The 19,615-nt window shown below is 30.9% G+C and overlaps 1 protein-coding gene across 4 annotated transcripts in view; it reads left to right on the forward strand.

Moving 5' to 3' along the window:
• The window catches only part of RhoGEF2 (Rho guanine nucleotide exchange factor 2), a 230,186-nt gene extending 214,455 nt beyond the window's left edge, over positions 1-15,731 (forward strand). For 3 of the 4 annotated variants that reach the window (XM_036374967.2, XM_036374975.2, XM_036374974.2), the window contains 4 exons: positions 9,427-11,587; positions 11,669-11,920; positions 12,083-12,193; positions 13,991-15,731. In XM_036374967.2, coding sequence (XP_036230860.2) covers positions 9,427-11,587; positions 11,669-11,920; positions 12,083-12,193; positions 13,991-14,239 — 2,773 coding nt within the window. In that variant the 3' untranslated portion in view covers positions 14,240-15,731. The remainder of the gene's footprint in view (positions 1-9,426; positions 11,588-11,668; positions 11,921-12,082; positions 12,194-13,990) is intronic. The other variant, XM_070108070.1, reaches the window with a different exon arrangement.
• Positions 15,732-19,615: the final 3,884 nt, after the last annotated feature.

Here is a 19,615-nt window from a genome sequence, read left to right on the forward strand (position 1 = left end):
GAGCCGCCACTGACTGACGCGAAGACACATGGCGCTATGCATCGGGCGTTTGATGGTTGCTGTGCTAATTTTTTAGTTTCGAAATTTGCATTTTCACACATTTTTTTTATTGTGTTGCATTGCTGCAAGTCAGAAATCGTTGCTTCTGCGTGGTTGTTAAGACTACAATGATACTTAATTTCTGTATAATACTTTGGCTGGATTTTCGCCTACTTGATAACACTATAAGAATCTTCAAGTTTGTTATATAGCTGAAAAAAGCGCACATGGCCCATAAAATAACCAATAAATCTGTCTAAGAAATAAATAAATTAAATATATCAGCCTAAAAATTTCATGCGATTTTTTTTTTTTTTTTGTATTTTGAAAATTCAGCCTATATTGACAAGTTTATAAATTATTGTTGTTTATTATGGCTGAAATATAAACAAAATATATTATAGATGCTCAAAAATTTATTTTTTTAAAGAAATATTTGTATGAAATTTCAACAGTAATAAACTAAAAGTTGCCAGAAAAAGTCTTAGTAAGTTGCCACACTGCCTTACTAAACTTGATATAAACTATTTTATTAGACTAGATATCTGCACGAAATTTGGCAAAGATTATTGTGCAAAGTAATACTGCAATCTCGGAAGAAATTTTTCAGATCGGAACACTATAGCATATAGCTGCCATACAAACTCACCAAGCCAAATCAAGTTCCTGTATGGCAAACTTTTTTATTTGAAGAAATATTTTCATAAAATTTGACATAGATTATTATTTAAAGCAACGCTACAATTTGCGCAAAAATTCAGATCGGACTACTATAGCTATCTTCTGCCATACAAACTGACCTATCAAAATAAAGATAAATATCTTCATAAAAATTATTTTTTCATGATTACATTATACTTGATGGCTGACATTCCATTGTAACACCCTTCAATATATACATTTTCTTTCGTTCCATTAACATCCAACATCTGCCTGCAAAAAAAACTCATTTCCGTGAATTTTTTTGTTTGATGCGTCTCACCTGTTACATATATTTAATACTTTTAAATTTTATCATTTCAAGTAGACAAACATAATTTTCACAAAACGAATGCTTACTAAATAAATGAGTAAATAAAACGTGACTACATCAAACGCAAACATATGTTTATTTATGTTGTGTAGACAGTGCTGTCGCTTGTTACTTGAAGGCCCGTCCGTCAAATATGGGCGCGTTAAAAATCAAAAGGAAAGCACTTAATATTCTAAGATGTAGCGAAAAATAAGTAAAATGCGATAAAAAAAACCCGCAAAAACAATTATAACAAATTGCGATAAAGTGAATATGACATATTTATGCCGTTACTCAAAAAAAAAAAATGAAAAAAAAATACAAAAAAATTGTATATAATTACAAAAGTGTTTATATGTATGCGAACATAAGTGTTATGAGGTGTGTGTGTCTCACGTATATGTTGCCAAAGTAACAACAAAAAATAACAAATAATTGCGTGCATACATACATTCATATATATTATGTTAAGAGCTCACGCGTGTGTGATTAAATAAAAAATCACTAAAATGTATGTATGTGTGTGTGTGTATAGAATTCTTATAGTATCGATGTGTTGTTAAACATTGAATATTTTATTCTTAATTACATTCCTGATATATAGATTTGCATGTAGGTGGCCGCTTTATTCAAGCCCACAAAAATTTCACGAAAATTACTCATACGCCACGTACACACCGTGCACGACACACCACATACTCATAATCAGTTGATTGTTCCTCGTGCCGGCAAACTGTATATAACGCTTTGAACGTGTTCAGGGTCCAATTAGCGGAAGTCTCAAATATATTCTGCGCTATATTGTATATAAGTATATTGTATATATTTATACTCAAGTGCTTTATTTATATTTTCTTTGGCATAACTAATTGTTATTTGAAAAATATTTAAAAGAAATGTATTTTATGCGCTGGCAAGCAGCTACACTGCATGTCTGTGTGTTAGTGTGTGTGTGTATGACTAAGGCGTTGACGTGACAGCAATGACGGCATTTTCATAATTTGTGGCTGTCGAGACGACCATGTGGCCGTTCACATTTTGCCTGCAAACTGGCGTGACACACACATACACACATCCTCAAATTATTTGGTGTGTATTCGCTTAGTAATTATTGATATATGTTCATTTTTAATTTGACAAACATTTTACTATTAATTAATATAATTTATTTGAGATATCATTTCAATTGCGCAGAAGTATAAAATACATATTTTCATATGCTTTTCAAACTGTGTCCGATGTTTAAAGAGAACGCCTCAGTTTTCAATAATAATTAATAAAATTTAAATAATATTAAAAATATTAAAAAATATTAAAAAATATTAAAAAATAATAAAAAATAATACAAAATATTAGAAAATATTATAAAATATTAAAAATATGAGAAATATTAAAAAATATTAAAAATAAAAAATATATAAAAAGTTCTAAAAAACAATAAAATAATATGGAAAGTAATAAAAAATATATATAATAAAATTTTTAAAACATTAAACAATATTAAAAATTAATAAAAAAATAATAATAAATAAAATGAAATATAAATTATAAATTATAAAAATAATAAATTTTTTTATTACTTTTGGTAAAATTTTTGAAAAGAAAAATTTATTTTACTGCTTATGAACGCAATTTGTAAGATTGTATATTAATTTTTCTTATTTTCTTTTTCGAAGACAAATTTTTTTTTTTTTTTTGAAAATAACTGTTAGTTTGTCTTCGTGTGCAAAAATGTCAGGTTCATTACTTCGAATAGATGACTTACTTATTTATGATTCACTAATTCCATCGCAAGTTATCTTTAAAATAAAATATTCGTCAAATTTTCTTTTGTCCACTTTAAGTATTTTTTATGTGGTTCCCCAATTTTTGCCAATTTCTTGAAGGAAATTTAATTGAAATATATTTCTTACTTCTATATATGAAAATTCAAGAACAAGAAATAAACACTTTATATTAAAACGCTGCTGTAAACACTTTTTCTTAATTAAATTTTTTTTAATTCGAAAATTACTCAATTATCGCAATACCTAATTGGGTGTGCGTCTTCGATATGGTAATTGAGTGAACACCCTAAAAGTAGGCAACATTTTTTCTTTAGTCGCATACAGTTTCAAAAGGCTAAAATCAATATATTTTCGGTCATTGAGCAACAATTTTTTACTATGGAATTTTTTACTAGGAGAGATTATTACGTTATAAATTTTATACTGATATAAATACTTCTCATCGGGGAGAAGGTAACAAGAATAAAGTGTTTTTAGCAAGGTGTTTTGTTTCAAAATTCATATTATTCCTAGTATTTCACAGCACATTAACGTCATTGATTTGCGTGATAGTAAATAGATAGTACGTGACCAAAAACTATTGGCCGAGCATCAAGAATTTACGTTGGCTGAATAGAGGATGCGATTGCACACCCAATTGTTTATCATTCACCCTTTCACATATTAAAGCAGTTTTAACTAGATAATTTTAAACAAATTCGCATATTTATTTATCTTTTAACTTAATTTAAACTTTTTAGAATTCCGTCAGCCTAGTCTTATTGCGCTCCAGCGAATCGCTGCTGTACCTAAGCTCAATGACGCATTTCCACTTTGGCGAACGTCGCGACTAGTCAACACATTACAAAAACAAAAATTTTATATTATATATATATATATATGGATCTTTTATGGACATTAAGATGGTGCTTAAATGTAGGAAATATTTTTTTTATATATCATTTAAAAATATATCATAAAAATGTTGCTTCCAAGTTTAGATTAAACTGCAGACAGAACATTGCACCTCGTTTAATAAAAGCATGTATTATTAGCTATTAATTATATAGTTACTATATAGAAGTCTACAACTCGGGTTAAAAAATTAGCTGTTGAATGATAGTGACAATAACGCTCACCAAACATGCGATCGTTCCGAAATTGTGTTTGAAATATATATGTAATGCCGTTTGGGCAGCCAAATTGAAATAAAAAAATCATTAAATTTTTAAGTACTACCCTAACGTAAATGCATAGAGCTGTAGATTTTTTTTTATTTCTTTTTCTTTCTCAAAATGTCTTCTAATTTTCACTATATCGTATTATTATTTTCCTTTTTGATATTATTGCTATAACCAGCGCGCTCACCAGCAACAATATTGACGCCCACATAATGTTATTCGAGCACAGCGCGCAGTTGATTTCGGCTTTCAACGCCACCCATCGTTTAGTTTTGGCAGTTTATCGACCGTTCTTGTCGCTGATGATTTTGATTTGGCCTCCACTTGAACTTCAAAATATTACAAAATTATCAGTTTTTTCTTGTTTTTTTTTTACGTCTTTGTCGATTTTCAGTATTTATAAATAATCATAATTCAAATTTTTTCGTTTTATAAAACAATTCGACACTCGGTTGATTGGCTGGGCACACTGTTCTGAGCAATTCTAGCATGTGGTGCGAGCATTTTTTAAGCAAATAATTTCGTAATTCCACTTTTGTAGTCCCAATTTATAAATATTTTCATATATTCATACGTTTTTGAAAATTCGTTTGAAATATTGAAACACAACTGCAAATTATTAGACCTGATTTGCGTGCCATTAACTAGATCAACTCATACAAATAAATACAAACACAAAGTAATGTGTGAATATTTGTGGATATAATAATCGATTTGATTTGGGTTTTTGATTCCCTGCTGAACTGCTGTACTTCTTTTTGCTGAAGAAAATGCTGACAGACTATTTATACATATGTACAGCGGGTATGTGCTCAAAGTTCAATGAGAAATCATCACCATCAGAACAGCAAAAGAATTTCTCCACACTAAAATTGCAACACTCGAACTGTGTCTTTTGTTTAATTTCATTAAAATTTCACGCCATCTAAATGTGTATGAATGATTTCAATTAAGCACGTGATCAATAATTTGCAGAGGACCTTCGCAACTCACTCGATTTGACAGTTATTTGACGACAAACGCTACATAATTTATTAGTCAAGGCAATCGAACATCGCTTTGGCCTTCATTCAACTGGTTCTTGTTGCTTTCGCCGCAAACCTAATTTCGCACTCAACTGTTATGCCACACATAACGTTTATTAATTAAAAAGTGCTGCTTAAAACTTTTTGAGAAGAAAGCAATGTGTTGCTTTTTTTCATTTGTTTTTGTAATGTAGATTGCAAGTTTCAAGTGCAATTGCAAAGTTTGCAAAAGTTGTAAGAATGTATAAGTAAGGGTACTTGGTAATGCTTTGCAAAATATTTCTTGAACATTCCATTAATTTTTAGAAGAAAATCTCATCAATTATAAAATTCTGTCTGCGAATCTAAGATGTGCCACCGGTTGTAATATATATTAACATTACTGGGGTTTTATTCAAATTGTTTGATTTTGGCTAAGCTACACGATTCGATACTCGATTTTTTTATGAGCGTTTCAGACAGGCTCTCTATTGACTCAATTAGCAATTTACGCACAAAATTTACTAATTATAATTAACTAAATTAGTGGTTTGACTTTTTATAAGCGTTTCAGTTTTTAATTGACTCAATTAGCAATTTACGCTCAAAATTTACTAATTATAATTAACTGATTAGTGGTTTGACTTTTTATAAGCGTTTCAGTTTTTAATTGATTCAATTAGCCATTCCCGTACTCAATTTACTAATTGACTAAATTAGTGCCAAACTTCTTAGAAGCGTTTCACAAGCAATTAAGTGACTCAACTAGAAGTCAATTTAGCAGTTATAATTGACTAAATTAGTACTCCATATCCATATCCATCCAGTCTTATAAGCATTTCAGACAGGTTATTAATTGACTTTAAATCACTAATTTTTGCATAAAATGGTGCCTACTTAAAAGTAAGAATTTCCCGAATTTTTAAATAATATTTCAAACAAGAAATTTTAATTTTTTCATACGATAATGAGATATTTTAAGAATATTCATGCGAAATTTGTGTAAACCGAACGATTAGAACTTGAGATATCGTGTCGACCGCATCGAAAGAAGTGATTTCGAAGAAAACGCGTTCAAGTTAAGACTAAGACTGGCCAAGATATCCAAAAACTAAAACGACTGTAATTTTCAAATCAATTTGAATTTTGAAAAATCATTTTAGGTAGAAATTTATCTAAACTATGGAAATACTACAAAAAAATTTCGATTTTTTCAAATTTTTGGACTAAAATTAAATAAGATAAATTGATAATAAGAATAATATATATAATAATAATAATAATATTAATAGTACAATAATAATAATAATATTAATAGTACAATAATAATAATAATATTAATAGTACAATAATAATAATAATATTAATAGTAATAATAATAATAATAAAAATAATATTAAAATAATATTACATTTTTGGAGAAAACGAAGAAATTAATATAATGCATATGCTTTTAATCAATTATAAAAAAAATTCACAAAAAATTTTATAATTCGCACAAGTCCAGTGTTTTGTGTACTAGTTCATTTTCCGTTCGGAAATTGCCGTTGTAAGAAAGTTGCCTCAAGTTGCACGCTTATTTACACAGGAATACATTTATGGAAATATAAATAAATAAATATAGTAATTTACGCTAGAAAACGCATTGAAAACTGCGAAATATGGAAAATATGTAGATTAAAACACCAACAGCTATAAGAACATTCATTTTAATGCAGATCTTTTCAAGATTCGCAGAATATTTGGCTGCTTTGTTATTTGCACTCGTAAGAATAAAGTGTTCGAAATTAAATGCAAATGAAATTCACCCACACAGCACATGGCTTTAATTATCATACCAATATTTTATTTTATATGTATATATAGATATACACAGATAAAATATATGTCTTTTACTTTCTCTGCTATTTGCGATAATTTGTTTGGGAATTATAAATACATAAATAGCAATTTAACGTGCGAATTATGATGCGTTGCCATTCGCGTAATGCCTTAATTCACTTATCCATTTAGCCATTCATTCATTCACTCATTGACTAACGATGTCACAGTTCAACGTACGCATACAACAACGCATATTGCTTTGCCAATTTCCCAGGCAGCAATTGCAGCAGCAGCGCGTAATAGCTGCAGTAACAGCTGGCAACCGCTCACAAATTGAATTTAAATGGCTTTTGAAAGGAATATCGGTTGGGGTATATATATGTGGTGTTTGTGTGTGCCTGTGGAGTGCAAGTGGTGTATATGGTATTGTTATTGCAATATTACTATTGCAGTTGTCAGTAAATGATAAGCTGAAATGAAATGTATTAGAAACTGTATTGTAAAAATTCGACGAAGATTCCGACAAGTATTCGCCATTACTCGCAAAAGAACATGCTGTTGAATTCACTTTGGTTTCCTTTGCCTGAGCTAATTTTAATGCTCTTCTATTCGTTCGTGTGTTGTACGCAGTTGAATATATCATATTTCATAGACACAAGCCATAATGATTGAGTTTATTAATCAATAATAAGCAATTTTGAACTAAACGATTTCCGATTATAACCGAAAAGCTTTCTTTTACAGCTAGCTAGTCGCTAATTTTATCTGCCAGCAATATGTAGTGTATTTATTAATTCTTATTTGTGCACTTGAGAGAGTAGTCTGCATATTTTTCAAATGCGCCGAAATGTAGGCAATACTTTGTACACATTTTGGTTGATGTCTTGGCTTTTTAAACAGCCATACTTTATAGCCACCAGCCGTAATGATGACTGTATCTTTAAAGCAGATCGAAGCTATTTTATTGGCTTAGAGCTGCTCAATTATCAATAACATAATTTACAGCCAAAACCATAATGAAGAATGTACTTTTAAAAAAATCTTAGCAAATTTTATTTAATCGAATTCTCGCAGTTATTTCAAAATCACTAGTTTGATATTAGCTAGTAGCTAATTGTAACTTTAAGAAATGAGTTGTGCATGTATTCATACTACTTAAATTGTACTCTACAGAGAATAATTCGAAACTATTACGAAAGCGCCTAAATGTAGGCAACACTTTCTATAAATTTATAATTTAAAAGCATATATTTTGGCGCTTCATTTTCAAACCAAAATCAACAATATGACGTAATAATTAATTAAATAGTTATTAGAATTAAAAATTATTATTAGAAGGGAAATGCATATATTACTATAATTGCTCGCTGGGAAACAGGGTTGCAAATTTTTGAATTCAAAAATTTTGAATTAAAAATTATATTTTCATTTTTTAATCCCGATATTGGAATGATTTTAATTTAATTTTTAATTCAAGGTTTATGATTAAAGATTTAAAATTTAATTTTTATTTAATTTTTTTTCAATTCGGTGTGTGTGATTAAACTTTTTTTTTTAAATGCTAATTCAAGCATTATTTGTAACACTGCTAAGAACACACAAAAATATATATTTTCTCCAATTTTCTGAAAGACATTTAATTTTTCTTAATATTGACGAAGAAAATCTTAATTTCGTTGACTACTGGTGTTTTGGAGATAAGATTAGTGACTTAGTTGAGGGATCTTGGTATAAGAATGGAATTATGGCGACAATTGCCTTTAAAGTATATAAAACTATCAAAAAATAAATAAAAACAAAATTTCACACAAAATTAAAAATATATATTATTTGCAATAAAAAATTGGGTGCAAATTGCATAACATAAGTATCCGGTGTCGTTATATGTGTTATAGCAATCGATCTAACCTACAAAACCTTCTCAATTATTATAGTTTTTCAAACCGGAAAAGTTATATATTAAATTTAAAAAAATCAATAATTATTAACAACGCCGTTAAAGCTATGCGCTAAAAGTGTTTAAAAGTGAGAAAAACAGCAAACGCTGTAGATTTCTTCAGCATCAGCTTTGTGCCTGAAAAACCAACACCTTCGGTAAACCAAAGCAACACGCATGAAAATGAATTTTCTCTCGCCCGATGACATTTTCAGCGGTGTACGCCGCAAGAGCCTCTGTAACGGTTCATTGCTGCTAACCGGCAGTAAAAATAACAGTCATCACAGCAACGGCGATAACAACAGTCTCAATGTGACGCCCAGCAAGGGACAAAGCAAGAAGGAGCGCCGACGTGGCAGCTTCAATGAGGCCACCAACAATGGCGGCAGCAACACGAGTGCCACAGGCGGCGGACGACGTGCGTCTTTGGTGTCAAGGTAGAGCAAACGAGAGAAAAAAAAAACAGACTATGCAAATATTCATATAATTTCAAGTTTAATTTATTATATAGTATTAGAAAATTATTATTAAATTATTTATATGTCAATATTGCAACGCTCAGCTACTTTTGAAGCCTTCCACCTACAAACTATAAACTTTTACACACACATTATTCGCTTTAACTTTCACTAATCCAACGCTTGCATTCTTAACTCTCCTACAGGTGGTTCAAACATATTTCCGACGCCGCCGAACAGTACAAACCACGCTCGAAGAACGCCAATCATGAGCCAGTCGATGACCCAGCGATCGTCACCCTACCGCATTCCAATACAAAGGAGTCACTTGAACTCACACCGGAGCGACCGCAGCCCGCCTCGGCTATCGCCACCGTCACAACCACACCGTTGGCGCCAATGATGCCTGTCGCTACAGCGACCTCGGTAAATGTCAACAACAATAACAATAACGACCAACACAATGTACAGTTACGCAATGGTCGTCGTGAGAGTACGTCAACCGCAGGCAGCGCCGACCACAAAATGCGACTCAGTCACAACGAGCTATCACCTTCGATTGGCTCATCGTCGGCCGCCATATCGTCTGCCTCCACAGCATCGCTATCGTCTTCATCGGCTGCCGTTAATCGCACCATGTCGACGCGCAGCTGTGGGGAGGCGAACAATAATAATGGCGGTTATGAAAACGCAAGCGTAACACTACGTCACACACAATCTGCACGTCAGGCAAATGGTCATAATGCGGGCGCCGGCGCTGATGAGTTCGGCTCAAATGCCAGTGGCGCTGGCATTGGCAGCGGTTCTAAGCGTGATAGCGCCAGCATTGTCTACTCAAACAATTCGAATAATACGCGCACGTTGATGCAGTCGTCGCCGCCATTGGTCGAACCCACCGCCATACAGATCAGCATTAGTCCGGCACATACCGCCGAACCGGTACTCACGCCAGCCGAGCGGTTGCGTCGTCTGGACGTCTCCATACGTGACGGCCTGCTGGAAAAGCAGAAGATAATTTGTGATATGTTCCGGCTGCCGGTGGAGCACTTCAATGAGATCGTCGACATAGCGGCGATGCCGGAAGCGCCCAAAGACAGCGCCGACATTGCGTTAGCAGCATACGCGCAGGTGCAATCGCTAACCGAGGTACTCAATGAGTATATGCATGTGACGCCCGAACAAGAGATATCCGCTGTGTCAACAGCTGTTTGTGATCAATGTCATGAAAAACAACAGCAGCAACACCATCATCACAGCCAACGGCCGCTGACGCCGTTGACGGCCCCCTCCTCGAATTCGTCGTCAACAACAACCATGAATTCGACTGGCTCGTCGACTACAACACAAATAGCAGTGAACGGTAGCGTGTCAGCTGCAGATATACCACCACCACTACCGCCGCCTAATAAGCAGATTGCACAACAGCAGACACCCACCGCCAAAGCGGTCAGCAGCGTACGCACCGTGCTACAAAATGCGTTGATGGACGAGGACATACACGAAGATGACGATGGATATTGTGAGATCGATGAACTGCGACTGCCGGCACTACCACCGACGCTCGCTACGAAGGTGCCCAAAGCTTCATCCCCACCGCCGCCTTTGCCACCACCGGCAGGCAGTTTTAAACCACCGCCATTACCGCCACCGCCGGCCGCAATACAACAACAACAACAGCAGCAACAACAACAGGAGGAGGAAAAGAGTGCTTCCAATGCAACGATCGTAAATACGACGCTTGCAGAGGAAACCGCCACAACGGTTGTGACGCAAACGAGCATGGCCGAATTGGTGAAACGCCAGAGTACCATTAGTGCCGACAGCATTCCCGAAGAATCCGCCGATGAGGTGACACAGGCGCTTAATGAGGATCACGTTAACGAGTCGGCGACTACCGAGCAGTTGATTACTAAACATACAGAAGAAACTGTGAATACAAAAGAGGACGAATCGGAGCAACCACAAAATGAGGAGAAAATGAAGACAGAGACGGAGCAAGATAAAGTTAAATTAGAAGTGAATGAAGAGATGGCAAACGAAGGTGATAAGAAGGAGACGAATGAAAGCAAAATAGCGGAGGATGTAATAGAAACAGCAATTGGCAGCGCTTTAACAACAGATACAACTACAGCCGGTACAGTGGGCGCCGCAGAGCCGCAAAGTGAGCATAGCGTGACGCAAAAATCGGTAGAGATAGAAGACAAAACTACAGCAGTGGAGGCAACCACAGTTAGTGGCGAAAAAGAAGCAACTACAACTGCAGCAACAACAACAGCAACAGTAACAGTAAAAGTCGAAACAACCAGCACTAACGATACCAACACCCCAGACGAGCACATGGAAGTCAATGACGCTTACGAAACTCTGGTATGATTTAGCGATTTTGCTTCACAAATCCATAATATCATTTATCAATCTTTAACGCACTAATTTTTCACTTCCTTACAGTCGACACTGAGTAGCAAGCTCAATAGCGCTTTGGCAATGGTCGACAACTCCACGCAAACCACACCAATGGCCATGGCAATGAGTCTAACCACCCTCGCCACAAATGCGGCAATCACCAGCACGAGCATTAGTACGCCCGTACACTGTGGACCGAATCGCGTACAGCACGCCAATTCGCTGGAGCCAAGCGTGCCCTGTCATGCGCTGAATGTGATTGTCAGCTCGTTGAATTCGCAAATTTCACTACTTTTGGTAAGTGTGCATTTATCAGTATATGTGTGTGTGTGTGTGTGTCGCTAATGAGCACGCGCATGCTGCTATATTGGCTAGTTAAACATAAATTGCCACATTTTCTAAATGACAATTCGATTTTGTACGCAAATCATTTTCTTTCCTCTCTTCGCTTGCGTTTAGCCAAAGATCAATGAACGCGACATGGAACGTGAACGTCTACGCAAGGAGAATCAGCATTTGCGTGAATTATTAAATGCGATGCATGAACGTCAGCGAGTTGAAGCAAAATTGGTGAGCAAAATTTAATTTAATTGTTGTGGCTTTTGAGTTTTTGTTTCTTTATTATTTCATTTTCTATGCGACTTTTCTCATAAATACATACATACAAATATGTATGTTAGATTGATTTTGATTTTTTTTCCCTTAACAGCTTTAAATATATTTTTTAGCTAATTTTAGGCTCTACAAGAATCTGCAAAGTAAAAAGTTTTAGTCTAAACGATTTGAAAGTTATGCTATTTTTAATGAAAACAGATTTTTTTTTATGTGTTATTTGTATGGGAAACTTTGAATGATCCCAACAACTTATATTAGTTTTTTAATTCGATATTATTTTATTTTTTATTTGGGCTTACCCTAATGTGCGTCAATCTTAACAGATTCAAGAAGGATTTGCTCATATTCAGAAAATTCAATGTGTTAATATAAAAAACTACTAGAAAGAAGAGCGCTTATATGATAAAATAAATTCGCGAAGCGTTGCCACTGTTTGAATTTCATAATTCCATTTAATTATTAAAATTTATTAATTATTATTTAAAAACGGATATAAATCTTAACTAAATTAGAAAATATTTCTGTCGAATATATTTTTGATAGGGTTGCTTGTTAAATTTTTAAAATTAATTATTTATATCAAAATGGTCGCCAACATAAAGTTTAGAAAAGATTTCTGTCAAATAAATTTTTTTTAAAGTGTTTTTTTAAAGTGGTAAATTTAATACTTACATACATACATATGTATTTCATGATAAAATATACAGATCAAAACGATGTGGATTTCAAATAAAAATTGTGCAGAAATGTTTACAGTTATAAATACAACACTTTTTGAAGTCTTGCCACCTATTAAAAATAATTTCTAAACTGGAGAAACAAATATGTATTTAAAAGTTTTGGTTTCAAAGAAAAAATTTTTTTAAAAAAATATTTGCTGTACATAGGAACATTTTTGCAAAAGGTTGCCACTTGTTCGGAAAATTTAATACGTAGATATATTTTTTTTTTTTTTAAATTTTCTGTACCTAGAAACATTTTTGCGAAAGGTTGCCACTTGTTCGGAAAATTTAATACGTACATATGTACATATATATTGCCGACATAAGGCATAAAAAGGCATGTAGATTTCAAACAAGAAATTTTCGGTAAGGTTTACAGTTATATGTACTTTTTAAAAGTGTTGCCGCCTATTTAAAAATTTTAATTTCTAAACTAAAAAATAAAACAAATAGTATATTATTACAATTTGGTATCAAACGGAGGACGTTATTTCATACATATACGCTGTACATAGGAAATACTTTTACAAATGGTTGTCACTTTTTCGAAAAATTTAATTGGTATTTATTGATAAAATAAGAGAATAAGGGTTTCAAAAAATAAATAAATAAAAATTTTTTACAGTTATAAACAATTTTTGAAGTGTTGCCAGTGTTGTCAAATTTTAATTTTCAAAATAAAAAAAATGATATCACAATATTGATAATAAGTAAGAGATATGTAAAAAATATACGCAGTTCATAAAAATATTATCAAAAGAGTCGACATTTTATGTGCCGCAGTTATCACTCTTGTTATATAGTATACAAGTATAAGAATTCAGACTACAGTACCCAAGCACTCCTTTTTGTATTTTTATATTCTACTCTCCCTTATATATTTTTTCTTTTCCGCTTTTAAAATTTAAATTTCCCTTATTTATTTCTCACTACTCATTTTTAATTTTTTTTTTTGCTTAGTTTTTATTACAAATTTCAAAATACCGTTACATTTTCTAACCTAACTTTTGAAATTGTTTTCAATCTGCAGGAAACTCCAACTGATGTGACGGCAGTTATCAGCAGCGGCGTTGCAGCAACGGCCGATGAAACGGATGGCACCAAGAACAGCAACTCCACAACCCCCCAAATGCAGTCCAACTCCGCAGCAGATGTAAGGGCAGCAGCGAAGCACGAAAGCGTTAGTGGTGAGGCAACAAATATAGCAGCTAACAATACAACAACAACAGTTGCAGCAGACACAACAAAGGCAACAATAACCGCTGAGTGTGACAATTAAACGGAAGGCAAGAATTGGCGTAAAGTGAAAGCAAAGCAAAGCAAAAGCAAAAGCAATTAGAGTATTGACTAAATAAGTATAAAGAAAATTTTGTAGATATACATACATACATACATATACATAAATATATATATATAAATAAATATACATATACCAATGGATGTATGCATGTGTAATAGATGTTGCACGATTTCAATTACTCGATGTTATATCTACATATTATATATATGAAACTGAACTTTTGTTGATGATGATAATATTGTATTCGTGTTGTGGCCTTCAATGCCAACTCGTAAGCACATTCGTGCGCATTCGTACATATGTACCTTGGTTGATAGGACATAGCAATGCATTTTGTAAAAGTAAATTATACAACAACAGCAACAATAACAATAATGATAACAATTATACATATAAATATATATATACATACATACATACATACTATATTAATAATAAAAAGCATATTCTATGTACGCAAAAAGTAAATTGCAAGCAAATTCTGCTTTACTAGCGAAAAGAAAAAGTTAAGAAGAAGCATTATGTATGTGAGAGCGCGTATAAATTGTTTATTGAGTAAAGTGGCACAAAATTACATACAAATACATATGTGTTTCATATATATATATATATATACATATATAGACGCTTGCAGCCGTTATTGCTATGTGAGCTTAACGGTTTTGTAACAACAACAACGCTGGCGCCTACCTAAGATTACCCGAAAAAGTATTTCTTACGACGTTGTGTGTTTATGTAGTTGGCCGCCAACCGCCCATGACAACTTTTTATATAGCACATATACATATGTATGTATTCAGTGCATATTAACGGCAATTATTAAATGACGCGAATTTACGTGCTTTGTTTACTTTTGTAATTAAAGCCGCCACCTTTAGACGACAACTGAATTGTCGCGCAGCATTTGACTATACAATTTTTATATAGCGATTTTTTTGTAAGTTTGCGCAAGCGCAAGCGGCAACTCAGCTCGCGCCGACATGAAACCGCCGGGACAGCGCAGCATTTCTTTGTGGCAGTATTTTTGAATTTATACAGACACACACACATACATACATGTATATGTACATATGTGTGAAAAATATAATTTTTTTTTACAAAAATCATATACGACAGTGACTGGAAGCGTCATTAAACACATCTATGTACTTTGACACAATTATAGCAAATGCGAGTTGCAATGAAATTTCACAAAATCACAAAAGCCAGAGAGCAAAAACAACACAATTAATAGAAATACTAAACTGATGTAAGTTTTTTCGTTGAAACATACAAAAATACGTGCATATGTATGTATATGTTTAGCAGCATAAGCGCTAATAATGGGTGTAGGCTGTAATACGCCTGCTCACGCTTATGCCAGTGAATTTTTGTAGCTAAAATAAATTGTAAATTATTATAGAAGAGCTTAGTGTGAAGTGATATGATTATTTGCGAGAAATACAAGCTGAAACACAAACACAAAAACAAAGTGGTACTTTTTTTTGAAATGGCAAAATGTTATGAATGAAGTATGGTTTTAGCGCTTCAAATTCTATATACGCTCAGTATTGTTATACTAAACTGCACTAGGTGTACGTAAAAACAAAACAGCAGCCGAAAAACCGACGAGTTGTAGCGAGAAATGTTTTTGCATGCATGGAAGCGGCGTTGTGAAGGTGTCTAGCGGCCTAAAGCTGTGAGCCTGTGGTCCATATAAAGCCAGTAAGTCGTTGAAATTTAGTTTACGCATTAATAATGGGGTTAGGTGTGAATTTTGTAATTTTGAAGTCGTTGGACTTATGCACTACTAGACTGCGCAAATACACACTTAAGAATTTTTGGGTGTTCTTTGTGAAATTCTCTTGGTAAATAAAAATATATAAATGTTAATTGAAGGTAAAACTTTTTTATAGCATAGCTGATAAATGCGATTTTTTAATTATTAGATATTTTTTTATATGTGTGGCGCATGATTTTCAAGCGATTTTGAACGGTTTGTTAAGTGAGCGGGCTGGCGCGAGTTTTTTCGTGGGATAAATCAAAATTAAATGAAATTACAAAATTATAAAGTCAAATTTTAACAATAATAAAGACAAAAAACAATAATATAGACAGTTTCAAAAATAATAATATTTCTCAACTTATAAAAAATATAAAATTAAAAATGTTTAATAAAATTGTTTGAAATAATTGAAAAAATAATAATATTTATAAACTTATAAAAGATAACTTTTGAAAAAAATGAAATTAAAAATATTTGATAAAATGTATTAAAATAATTGAAAAAATAATAATATTTATAAAAGATAACTTTTGAAAATAATAATATTTATAAACTTATAAAAGGTAATTTATGAAAAAAATGAAATTAAAAATATTTGATAAAATGAATTAAAATAATTGAAAAAATAATAATATTTATAAAAGATAACTTTTGAAAAAAATGAAATTAAAAATATTTGATAAAATGGATTAAAATAATTAAAAAAAATAATATTTATAAACTAATAAAAGGTAATTTATGAAAAAAATGAAATTAAAAATATTTGATAAAATGAATTAAAATAATTGAGAAATAATAATATAATATTTATAAACTTATAAAAGAAAATATATGAAAAATATGAAATTAAAAATATTTGATAAAATTGTTTAAAATAATTAAGAAATAATAATATTTATAAACTTATAAGAAATAATTTATAAAATATATAAAATTATAAATATATAAGAAAAGTAATTTGCACAACTAAAAAAGATTATTGCAACTAAAAATGCTTAATTACATTATAAAATAATAAATAAAACAAAAAAATTCAAAATAAATAAATACAATAAACTGCGAAAAAAAACTATGAAATATATCAATTAAATGAAAAAACAATCTGCCCTAATGTCAGCTGTTAAAAATTATATAAAATTCAATTTAACTAAAGCTAAAATAAAACACAAGAAGTTAATTAAAAAACAAGCTGCAGCGGTGCACAAAAATCCTGTTCAAAATTATGTATGAAAAGAATTTACATTTAATTGAAATTAATATTATAATTAAAATTAAAACACTTAAAAATTGTAGCCGATAATTAAATAAAAAAAATTGATACAACAACAACAAACAAACAAATTTAAAAGGATAAAATATAAACAAAATAAAAAATAATTTCATAACTGATAAAAAATTTTTTTTTTTCAAAAATAATAGTGTTGTTTTAAAAAACTAAAACTCTAAAAGAAATTAAAACAGTATTCTTTAAAAAATTCTAAAAAAGTTTGAAATTATTTGATATCGTATATATTTCTTCACCCTTTTGCAAATTTAAAAGTTTTTTTAACAATTTTTATTTTATGTAAAAACAAGAAAAAAAAAATTATACCAAATAAAATTAAAATAATAAACTAAAACACATTTTTTATGAAAATATTTAAAACAAATAAAAAATAATTTATAAGTGTGTAATACAGCTTCCATATTTCGCAATGGTTTCATAAAAAATCTCACAAGCTTTACACTCAGCCAACAACAACTCACTTAACAAAACCGAGTTCAGTGAATTTATTGTGCGCACACCACGTACTATACAAAATGACGGTATTACAGGCGAAAGCTATTACAAATAAACGGGCGGGATGCTTAGAAAAATTATAAACTATATATAAAAAAAAAATATTTAAAAAAAAATTAAATTAAATTAAAAAAAATTTAAATTAAAGTAAAAAAATTTAAATAAAGATAAAAAAATTTAAATAAAAATAAAAAAAATTAAATAAAAGAATTTAAAATACAAAATAAAAAATTTTGTAAAAATAAAAATAAAAGCTAAAATTTTGAAATAAATTTAAAAAATTCAAATAAAATTAAAATATTAAAATAAAAATAAACCATTTAAAATAAAAAAAATTCAAATTAAAATAAAAAAAATTAGTAATAAAAATTTAAAAAAATTATAGTAATAAATTCCATTGCAGCATAAAAAGTTTTTGTGGCAAATTATTCAAAGCAAATAAGTTTAGAGGCCTTTTTATTAACTCCTTTTAACTACTAAAATTTATATTCAGACAAATGTGAAAATTCCAAAAAATTTAAAATTTACTTTAACAAAACAAAAATCATTTAAAAATAAAAGTTTTGTTTTTAATGCAAGTATTTTGAAGAGCTACGACAAATCATTTGTTTCATACTTATTTTACTCGAAAAAATAAAACAAAAAAAAAACAAATTTTCTTTACTCGTTTTTCTCTGAAGCTTTTTTCTATTAATTTTGCATATGAATATGTATTTGAAAGAGATAATTAGTAAAAGAAATATAAAAAAATCACAATTGTATACACCCCCCCATTGGGCGTGGCTTTGCACTTTTATTACAATTACTATTATTTTTATTATTATTAATATTATTATGTTATTATTATTATAATTACTATCAATATTGACGAGAGCGAGCAAAATGCAGTTCTATATACATATATGTATATACAAACATACATAAGCGTGTAAGCACGAAAGTGTAAAAATAAAAACAAAACAAACAAAAAAAATGGAATAAAATTAGAGAAAAGGCAAAAAGATATGTTTAATGTATGTACCAATTTAGTATGTAAAAGTAACACACACACACCCACACACATACACAAACGTAAATTACAAATACAATTTAAAACGTTTATATATACATACATACATATATACATGCATATATATATTTGTAATTTATAAATAATAAAACTAAACATAAAAATAAAAATAAAGTAAAAATAATTAAATAAAAAATAATCAAAAATTGATTCATGTTTTGCACTTAATTCATGGAAAATAATTGTAGAACAAGCAAAAACAATAGCTGCGGCTGCATTTAAGCTATAATACCCTTCACAAGTGCATTTCTTATAGCAGTAGAGGGTATAAAAAGCTCATTATCTTGATTTTGAGCGGTCAGTTTGTATGACAGCTATGTGCTAGAGTGGTCCAATATGAATAATTTGTTCGGAGATTGCATCGTTGCCTTGGAAAATAATTCATGCTAAATTTCGTGAAGATATCTTGTCAAATAAAAAAGTTTTTCATACAACAACTTGATCTTGAGCGGCCAGTTTGTATGGCAGCTATATGCTATAGTGGTCTGATCTGAACAATATGTTCGGCGATCGTTGCCTTGTTTTGGACAATAATCTATGTCGAATTTCGTGAACATATCTTGTCAAATAAAAAAGTTTTTTATACAAGAACTATAGCATTTCGCTAACGGAGATTCCGACAAATGTACAGCTTCTTGAAGAGGAAAGGACGTATGCAAAATTTCAAATCGATATCTCAAAAACTAAAGGACCATTTCGCATATGGGTCTATAACAAATTTAAACGTTTATTTAAGAAAAA

Source organism: Bactrocera oleae, chromosome 4, assembly GCF_042242935.1.
Source record: "Bactrocera oleae isolate idBacOlea1 chromosome 4, idBacOlea1, whole genome shotgun sequence".
Lineage (NCBI taxonomy): Eukaryota > Metazoa > Arthropoda > Insecta > Diptera > Tephritidae > Bactrocera > Bactrocera oleae.